Source organism: Trichosurus vulpecula, chromosome 9, assembly GCF_011100635.1.
Source record: "Trichosurus vulpecula isolate mTriVul1 chromosome 9, mTriVul1.pri, whole genome shotgun sequence".
Lineage (NCBI taxonomy): Eukaryota > Metazoa > Chordata > Mammalia > Diprotodontia > Phalangeridae > Trichosurus > Trichosurus vulpecula.
In genome coordinates, this window is record NC_050581.1 from 2,157,954 (window position 1) to 2,168,447 (window position 10,494).

The window sequence follows — 10,494 nt, forward strand, 5'->3', positions numbered from 1 at the left end:
TGCCCTGCCTTTCCCCCTGCAAAAAAAATAAAAATAAAGTATATGGACGCCATCACTGTTATTACAAGGATCATGTATGGAAGCCAAAAGCCTGCAAGAACTGATTCATTTGGACCTCTACTCTGGAGTATTAATCAGTATGATATTTTACATAAATTATATAGCAATAATTAGGTAAGATAGGCTTTTATAATGGGCCTCAAACTGTAAATTACATTTACTACTTGTTTACCAGTTATGAAACAGCCACAAGAATGCTGACAAAGATATCTCTGTCCTGTTTTACTCAAATTCCATGTCCAAAACCGGCATGGTTGGGATACCTTGATTCTTTGGAAAGTCCCCCAACTTATTTTTGTACCTCCAGACCACTCTCTTCCACCATGAGCAAGTGACAATCTTATGACCACATAGTAAGTGGACATGCCCTGTGTTTCACCCAAGCTGTGACACCCACCACCAGCACTAATGTATCATTTTTGGCTCACAGGAGCAGAGTCTATCAACCAAAGAGATTCTGAATTTTACTATGCCTCTTTTGTATATTTGGGTGTCAAACCCTATAAAATCAAGGTTCTGGAAACCAGGAGCATCTCAGATCATAGGGAGGATCTGAAGTCCACTTCATTAGAGGGGACCATGGACCCTTTAATAAAATGCCATTGGTTCAGAGCTCTGCCTCAGTCTCTTTTATTGTAGGTTGGACAATTATAATCTCCACAAGCCTCTGAAATAGTAAATGTAGGAGTTGATGGTATTTTGCATGTGAAATGAGACTTCTGGAGTCTTTTCCAATATCTTCTTTGTGTCAGACTGTATAAACCTCCCATGGACAATGAATATGTTTAATTTATGACCTATCAGCTCATTTATTATCAGAGAGATAGAGAGAGAGAGAACTTGTACTTAGTAAATAATACCAGAAAATGTTAATGAGTGTGCAAATAGTGACCGTGCCTGAATCCCACTGAATTCACTAAGTTGGGAGGGAATAGAGAGGAGCATTTAATTGGAGAAGGTGAATCAGGCTTAGTGTTTTCAGTAGCTGCAGGGCTGGATTTGATGATTTTTCTGTTGGATTTAGGGTTTCCATCCAGTAATAAAGATTTGCAGCCAGAAAAATCAAGATAGAATTGAGCAAATTTTGAGAAGAAAGAACGTAAGTTGGCAGCTAATCTCTTTTCGACTACAGAAAGGTGAGGTTTGTCGCTCTAATCCTTTCCTCTTCTTCAGCAAGGCCAGTATTCCAGCTTCCTGCCCTTCATCAAAAGGAGAGCCCAGAAGAACAGCAGATGGCAACAGTATTCCTTCCAGAAGAGTCCCAGGTGAATTGATGGTGGTTCTCAGTCGTTATTGATATCAACAGTTTAGGCATTTGAATTTAATTCTAAGACCCTCTAAAACCTTAGGGTCTTCTGCTCTATCAAGATAATTTTCTCTAACAACCCACAGTGAGGCTAGGATCATCAGTGGGAATAGTACTCCCAAAGGTTGCCTAAGCCTCTAGTATGAGAACTTTCTCTCCCTGTACAACCTTTGTGGCTCACCTCTTCCTCCTCCTGAGGCCTAGCTTCCTTCCACTTGAAGAGAGGTATAGCCCCCTCAAAGACAGGGGTTGGCAGCAAAAATCATTTTGGATTTAAAAGGTTTAAAAGGATAAGTCCCTTACATTTTGTTTACCTCTATCCACAGAGGAGACTCTTGCTCTCATTTCTTCTTGTGCCCTGATCTAATGTTTGTGATCCTTTTTCTGCCTGTCATCCCAGGAGAGAATACTATTTTCTCAGTGGTAGCAGGTTCCAGCATTGTTACAGAAACCCATCATATGTCAGGATGTAACCATGTTCTCTCCCAGGAAGAGGGAGAGCATCTGAACTCTGCTTAAATAGCCCTTTACAGGGTGTCATGTAGGAGGAGTACAGAGATGTGGTCTCAATAGGCAAGTACTCATTTTCCTGATAGATTTCAAAGCCAGAGAAACACACACACATAAACTCATCCTCCCCTAGCTCCTTTAGCAAAGGAGATTCAGAAACTTAATTATCTTCTTCCTCTGGGGTTTTTTTTTTTAAGGGAATGAGAAATCTGGTAATTTGTTTAAGTTTCAGAATCAAAATATTCCTGTTCTTGTGTGTAGGGAAATATCCCATTTCATAATTCTCTAGGCTCAGTGGTGTCACAAATGGGCTGTTTCTAATGTTGCCATTTCTAAATTATGTCTTCTTGTTTCAAAGTAATGCTTTACCTTCTCAAAAAAACTCCCCTAAGTTCTTTTCCTTCTGATCTCATCTTTCTCAGGGAGATCCCTGGGAATGATCTGATATTAAAAACACTTTGTGTCCAGTATGAACCATGGTGTGCCTTCTCTACTTCTTCACATGTAGGACTTCCCATTTTCAATCCCAGAGTGAGCTCTAGGCTAGAACAAAAGGAAGACACATAGATACCAGATCTCCAGGATTCCAAGGAGAGGGCAAGCCAGAGAAACTCCCATATAAGTGAGAACCAAGTGCAAACTAATGAGAAACCCAGAAAGAGGGAGGAAAAAAACTGCAGAAACAAGGACTCTGAGGGCTTAGAAGGCAGAATAGCTGCAGGTGTGTACTGGGGCTATGAGGAAAGAAAGGCTCTACTTTGACAATGTTCAGTGAATCCCAAGTTTTTTAAAAACTCTGGTCTTGCCCCCGGAACAGCCAGGTTTATGGGCCTGTGGCTGAGCAGCTTTGAGGGTATGGCTTTCTCAGGACAACAGAGCAATGCTGGACCAAATTTAAAAGTCTCCAGACAAAAATCTTGGAGAAGTTGGGTCCTGTGCCTCAGCCTCATGCCCTCCCCAAGGAGATGAAGGCCCTGGTGAATTTCCAGGCCATAGTTTCATCCACTCAAATCTTAATGAAGCAGGATCCATCCATTATCTCACTGTACGGAAACGATCCCAGCATAGAAAACCAGGGATATGAAGAAGCTGAGGGAGAGGACACAATAGATGATTCTGAGAGGGATAAAGTGAGTGTAAATAAAACAAGACCTCAGAAGGCCTGGCAATCCCACCCTATTCCAAAGCTAAAGTACTAAGAATATGTCTTCTAACAGAACAAACAAAGGTCTAAGGGAGAGAGGACTGAAGTATCATTTATGAAGTTGTAGCTTTTGTATTATGTTTGACCCCGTCTTCCCCTCATCCCTCATTCTCACTATCAGGTCTGTCAATTCTTCTGTCTTCCGTACCTCTGTCCTCTTCTCTGTTCTCCCTTAGCCACCATCCCAGCACAGATCCTCCTTACCACTTAACTTTACTCTTGCAGTAGCCTCCTAACAGGTCTTCTCTCCCTCTACTCTTCTTCCTTCCCCATCTAATCCATTCTTCATAACACTGAGGAATAATCATAGATGTATGTATGTATGTGTATATATGTATCTACATACATACATACACATAGAGCAGAAATAATCTTGTGTGTTTGTGTATATATATATGTACATATGTATTTATATCTCACCTCTCTTCGTAAAGATTTAGTGACTCTTTGTTGCCTACTAAATACAGCTTAAACTCTCTAGCCTGGCATTCAAAGCTTTTGACAGTCTCAAGCCAGCTAAATCTTCCAGACTGTCACGTTCTATTCCCTGTCATAGACTCTATGCTCCTGCCAAGTAGGGAAACTCACTGTCACTTACACTCACCTGAAATTTTTCTTATTTCTTGCCTTTGCTTTCACTGTTCTGCCTTTAGAAAGCTCTCTTTGCCTTAAATTCCCATTCACCCTCTAAACTCCAATTCACATATCTCACCGTTTGTTTCTGCCTCTCTGATATATTTATATATTACAAGCGTTTGTTTCTGTGTTATTCCATCATAGGCTATAAGTTGCATGAGAACAGATTGACTTATCTAAACTTCTCTCTCCAGTGCATAATATATTATTGTTCATACAATGAACACTTACTAAATGTTTGTTAAATTGAAATCTAGCTTTACCTCTGCAAGTCACTTGTCTGCCTGAGTTTCCCCAGCTATGAAGTTGAGGAATAATAACAGCGTCTACTCCCCAGGGTTGTTGTGAGGCCCAAATGAGACAGATTTGTGAAGGGCTTAGTGAAGTGCCTGGCATGTAGTAGGTACTTGATAAATGCTCCCTTCCTTCCTTAAAGACCTGATTGTCATTCTATTACATCTACCCAAAGGGTGCCTTCTAGTCGGAGTTATTTTCATCAAAACTCTCTGTTTGCAAAACTATTTTTACCAATCACTGAGAGCTAAACTTTTATTTTTCTTAAAAGATTTTTTTTTTTAAAAAAAGGAACATTCTACACCTCACTAGGTTGGAGTCAGTTTTTTAGACCCTGGAGAACATTTGTAGAATTGCCTTTCCCTTCCCTGATGGAAGATGTTTATCTATTTGTTTACCAAGAATCACAGGATGCCAGATGCCCCAGGAACTGAGGCCTCACCTTCCTTTGCAGGACCTGGCTATGTGACCACCCCATTCCAAAGAAAATGGCATAATCAGCTATTGATTACAAGCTGGCTGATATTCCGTTGTCCACCTGATGGGTAGATTGGAACAGAGTAGGCTGAGGGAAGAAGCAAAGGGAGAAAGATACTGATACTTTATAAAGAAGCATTATGATGTAATCTAAAGAGGGCTGTATTAAGAATCAGGAAACACAGATCCTAGTGCCAGCTCTATTCATAAAAAAAAAAAAAAAAAAAAAAAAGACCTGATTGTCTTTCATCTCTTTCTCCTGCCTCCACATCCACCTCCAAACATGACCATTTCCCCATTACTCCAAAAGCCTTCCTTTGACATATCTATCCCATCCAGCTGCCATCCCATCTCTTTCACTGTCATTTCCTGAAAAAGTTGTCTATAGCCCTGTAATCTCAATTTTTCCATTACCCACTGGTTCTTCATGGACCTCCCTGCCTCTACCAGTCAAGGTTGTTTTTCAAGTAACTATGACCTTAAATTGAACTCCGCAACTTCTGACGGTTTTTTTTTTTCTGCAAAGCTTTATTTCTCAGAAAGTTGAACCCTGAACACCTCAAACGCAACAGACATGAGCAGAAACAAGCGAGCACTCATCTACCCCCTCCCTGCCTCATCGAATTTATAAAGAGCTCTTAGGTCTAGTCTTGGCGATAGTAATACAAGCAAGCCATCGATCGCTATTGTTTTCAGCATCTCCGAAGCGGGAAAAACCGAGCCAAGAAGGGGCGATTTACCGGCGATTTCCTTCTGAAGGACGGCAAAGGGAGGGGTGGCAACCTCACGGAAAGCAGGGGGAATGTGGGGCGGAGCTTCTGCACAAACACGACGGAGAGCAGGCACCAGGGGCATGTGTGGCGGCTTCGGCCGGGTCTTTGGCTCCCGGCTGCCTCCTTGATGAGCCAGGGCACCCCTCGCTCGGGGCCCCTCCTACTTCCTTGTCCTTGCTTTAATGAGCATTAAAAGCTGAACAAAAACGGGGCTGCACACGAGGGGATAGCAGGTGCCGGTGTCTGGCCTCGCTCTGCCAGGAAGGGAGCCAGCCTGCTTGTCCGAGCCAGGGTGCCACCCCCTACTAGCCCGCGGCCTCGGATGCCGCAGCCTATGCGCGTAAGCCCAAGCATTTCTCCCCGCGTCCCCCGCCCGCCCGGCCGGGGGGCAGCCCTACGCGGCCCACTCGGATCTCAGGCGCCTCTCGTGGCCCAGAAGCCACTCCTTCGCGCCCGCTCCGCCCGCGTAGTCGCCGATCTTTCCGCCGCTGCGGATCACTCGGTGGCACGGGACGATGATCGGGAGCGGGTTGGCGCTCATGGCGCCCCCCACGGCTCTGGCGGCCCCGCTCTTCCCCACCAGGGCGGCGAGCTGCTCGTAGGTCACGGTGTCGCCCAATTTCACCGCCGTCATCAGCTTCCGCAGCACCCGCCTTCGGAAGGAGTCTTGCTGGAAGAGGGGATGGTGGAAGGGGGGCACGGGGAGCTCCGCCACGGTCTCCGGGGCGTAGAAGTAGGCCGCCAGCCAGGCGGCGCACTGGGCCAGCGCGGGGGTCGTTTGCTCCGGGCCCTCGAGCCCTTCCCCGGAGAAGGGGGCGCCGCAGCGGCTGCTGCCCGCGCTCTCCACCATTTTGTCCAGAAACTTTATTCCGTGCACCCCGGCTTCACACGCCGAGATCTCCAGTCTGCCCACGGGGCTCTCCAAAAGGCTGCGCTTCATTCTGCACGCGCTTGCCATCGTTCTCAGCAGCCTCGAAGCAGCTCCGCCGGGCAGGCGCTCCAGCCTTCTGGCTCGGCCTCACTCTCCAAGCCACCGGAGTCACTCGGGGCCCGCGGCAGCAGCAGCTCCGCCCCGCCTCCCGCGTCAGCGGACAAGCCCGGGCTAGTCCGCGGGGCGGGGAGCGGGGGAAGGGCACGGGGCGGGGGAGGGGCAGGGGGCGGGGGGCCAGGAAGCCGCGGCCCCTTTCACTTTCACCGGGGCGCATGCCCAGTGTAGCTTCTGACATTGACCACCCTCTCATCTCCATCCTGGTTCTCCTTTCTCTTTGCTCCTCTGGTTCCTTTGCTAATTCTTCCCTCTCTCCCTTATTCTTTTATATATGTGTTCCCAAGGCTCTATCCCGGGCCTTCCTCTCCATGAGCCCTCCTTTGACAATCTCTTTTACTCCTATGGCCTCAGCTACCACTTCTATTCAGATCGCCCCAGTCCTGACCTCTCTGCCCCTCCCCCGCAATGTCCCAGTCTGAGCTCCTTATCTCTCCGCTTTCTGTGTCTGTAATTCTGATGTTATGTGTCTCTTCCTTGCCTGTCCTTTCCAATTGGCCCCAAGTCCCTTTTATCAGACCCCTTCTCTCTGTTCCTACAAGTAGGACCCTAATATAAACCATCATTACCACCCACCTCTACTATTTCAATATGGTTCCTTACCTCTACTTTTCCCCTTCCAATTGCTGCTGTTGTTCAGGTTTTTTTTCAGTTGTATCTGACTCTTCGTGTCCCATTTGGGGTTTTCTTGGTGAAGATATTGGCCATTTCCTTCTCCAGCTCATTTTACAGATGAGGAAATTCAAGCAAACAGGGTTAAGTGACTTGCCCAGGGTCACACAGCTAGTAAGTATCTGAGGTCACATTTGAACTCAGGTCTTCCTGACTCCAGGCCCAGCGCTCTATCCACTGCACTACCTACCTGACTTCCAATTGATACAGTGGAAAAAGCACCAGCTCTAGTCAGAAGAACTGGTTCAACTCAGTCTCACTACCTACCAAATGGGATAGCATATGCACAAATTCCTTGAAATCCTTAAAGCAACATTATGTCTTATTATTTCCTATGTGAGCAAGGGCAAGTCACCTAATTTCCCTGGGCTTCAGCATCTTCATTTATAAAATGAGGATGCTGGACTAGATGATATCTTACTTTCAGCTCTAAATCTATGATGCTATGAATTTCCATCCCACTGCCATCTTTCTCATTCATATGACCTAGTCACATTTCTGTGATCAAAAATCTTCAGTGGCTCCCTACTGTCTACCGAGTAAAGCTTAAATTCCTCTTAGTCAACAAACATTTATTAAGCACCTATTATGTGCCAGGCACTTTGCTAGGCACTGGGAATTTTCTCCCTGGCATTCAAGGACTCCACAATTTATCCTCCCTGGGATTCAAGGCCTTCAATCTTTTCAGTGTTATCTTACTCCACATTTTGGTCTTCCCAAACTAATTTCTATACTCTAAATATGTACTGCACCCAAATGCCCCATATTTTCCTGATTCCATGCTTTTGCTCAGATTTTGTCCTGTGCCTGAAATGCCCATTCTACCCCCTTTACTTGCTGAATTCTTACAGATCCTTTAAAGCCCAACTGAAATGCCTTCTCCACAGACTACCTTGCTCCTCACCCCCTTCAGTAATAACTTCTTTTCTTGCACCTCATACTTTGTAACTCAAATACATTTATATAACATTGTGATTTACAGCTGTACTGGTACCTTGTCTCCTATTAAACTCTAAACCACATGATGGGGAGGAGGGAGGGACTGTATTTTATCCAAACTTTGTATATTCTCCTGAACCTAACAGCAGTCAGCACACAGCAGTTATTTTTAAAATGTTCTTTGTGGTGTTGGTTTTAGTGTACCATGAATAGGCATACATAGTTGGGTGTTTCCTTGCACCATATACTACAAGCTTGAGCTGTTGCATTTTTCCCTTCCATCAATGCCCTCCCTTCAGTTCACCAGCCTGATGCCGACAATTCTCCCTGCATGGGTTATTTTTCCTTTCATTGTCCATATTCCTAGTATAGGGCATTTGTACTAGCATCTGCAGGGTTTGGTGGGGGAAGAGAGGAAGAAGCTAGTCACATAGAGGAAACTGGTTCAGTCATACCCCCTGCAGATGGAAGGAACAGAAACACAGTAGGAGTTGAGTGAGACGAATGAAAGTCTCCCATTTAGGGAAAAGAGGATACTTAATAATTTAGTTTCCATAATGCCTGAACTATATCTTTAAGTTTAAGAATTAAACTCCCCCTTTTCCCTCCCGCTTAAACTTGCACATACACCACATATATCCACATCCTGCATACTCATTGGGTGTAGCTGCTGTCTGCTACTTTGAGGTTAAGGTGTTAGATTAAGAATCTTTCTTTGTTTCAAGAATGTGAGGCCAACAACCCCCACGGATGGGGATGGAGGTCCAGAACGGGGGGGCGGGGGGAGGGCGCTTTTGGGGGCTTCTTGGGGGGGCCCTTTGAGAGGTATAGAAACTGACTGTCTGCCATCTGAAACTTGCCTCCCCACCCCAGACCATTCTGGAGTGGGCAATGCCCAACTCTCGCGCGAGACTTGCAGATAAAGCCTCTGTCTTTACCTTGTGAAACCTCTGATTGTTGTTTCACTTTCGGGGATTGTTGTCCCACACAGGGTACACTGTCATGGGGGTAATCTTACCATTTAGTATGTTGTTCAGTCACTTTTTACTTGTGTCTGACATTCTGTGATCCTATGTAGGGTTTTCTTGGCAAAGATACTACAGTGACTTGCCATTTTCTCCTCCAGCTCATTTTACAGATGAGGAAACTGAGGCAAACAAGGTTAAGTGACTTGCCCAGAGTCAAACAGCTAATAAGTCTGAGGCTGGATTTAAACTCAGGAATATGAGTCTTCCTGACTTTAGGCCCAGCACTCTATCCTGTCTGCACCACTGAATCTAGGTCCTAGTAAACAATTATTCCTACCAAGGGTGATTTAAATATTCCCTCAAAATTTAATTACCTCCATGAACCAAACAGGTATTTTGACATTTTCAACATCAAAGTGATCCCCATTGACTTGCCATCTTTTCTCCCCATCCCCCTATTAAATTCCAGCATGGCAGGAAAAGTACTGGACTGAGTCAAAACCAGTGGGCAAGTCCTGCCTTTGCTAACTTACTGTGTGACTTTGGGCGAGTTACAACCTCTCTGGGCCTGTTTTCTCATCTGCAAAATTAAGGGGACCAGATGACTTCTAAGGTCCTTTCCAACTCAGGATTCTACAAATGACCAGCTGCTTTCCACTCCCGTCTCAGCGTCAACTCCTCAATCTTCCTAGGAAGAAATGGCAGACAAGGGGCAGTAGGGAAGAATTCTTCCCACATTCCCATGAACCTGCCAGCATGTAGAGACCTCAAAACCCCACTCACCCCCCCAGTTCTTACTACCTGTGTCTCTTTTTCTGGGCCTAGTTCTTCATAAGATAGCTGAGCTAAACTGGAGTCCCTTCCAGCTCTAAACTGATGATACTTAGAGGCAGCTAGTAGATCTGATGGATGGAATGCTAGGCCTGGAGTCAGGAATACCTGAGTTCAAACCCAGCCTCTACTATTTATGACCTCTGTGACCCGTTAACCTGTTGTATCCATAAGGCAATAGTAACAATGTAGATGGTAACTGTCCAAATGCCTGTGTGGTTCTGTATCACAAAGTACATGAGACTCTCCGCACAGAAGGGATAACATTTATTCAGATGCCAGAGAATCATATCCCATAAGACATCTACCCAATCCATCACAGCCGTGAAGCATCCGATACATAATATCACAACCTGGAGCCTGGCCATCCCAAAACCTCTCCGACCCCTTGCTGGGGTCTTCCCAAAAACAAACTCACAGTACAGCTATCACAGACAGTTCAGTTCTAACAGTCATGACAGCCTCTCTCTCCATTTCCTGTGACATAACTTCCTTTTTCTGTCAGGAAACTCCTCCCACCACACATGACTTAGGCTTCCTGTGATGTAACCAGGTCACGCGGCCTACTAATGGGTGGAAAAGATCCTCAAATCCAAATTGCTACTATACCTGTCTGTCTCAGTTTCCTCAATTGTAAAATGGGGTGATAGTATCTACCTCTCAGAGTTATTGTGAGGCTCAAATGAGAAATTCATAACATGCTTAGCATAGTGCACAGTACATAGTAGGTACTTAATACTTGTTTCCTTCCCCTATTACAAACTGAAATATCTTGTGGG

General features: G+C 45.3%; 1 protein-coding gene across 1 annotated transcript; it reads right to left on the bottom strand.

Annotated features, from left to right (window-relative positions):
- Window positions 1-4,994: 4,994 nt before the first annotated feature.
- On the bottom strand, window positions 4,995-6,348 carry LOC118831350 (methylated-DNA--protein-cysteine methyltransferase-like). Its single transcript, XM_036738665.1, has one exon. It carries the CDS (start codon window positions 6,216-6,218, stop codon window positions 5,655-5,657), a length of 564 nt encoding a protein of 187 aa, XP_036594560.1. The 5' UTR covers window positions 6,219-6,348; the 3' UTR covers window positions 4,995-5,654.
- Between the last annotated feature and the right edge of the window lie 4,146 nt (window positions 6,349-10,494).

Coding starts and splice junctions, on each gene's coding strand:
- LOC118831350 (XM_036738665.1), bottom strand. CDS start 6,218: ATGGCAAGCGCGTGCAGAATGAAGCGCAGCCTTTTGGAGAGCCCCGTG.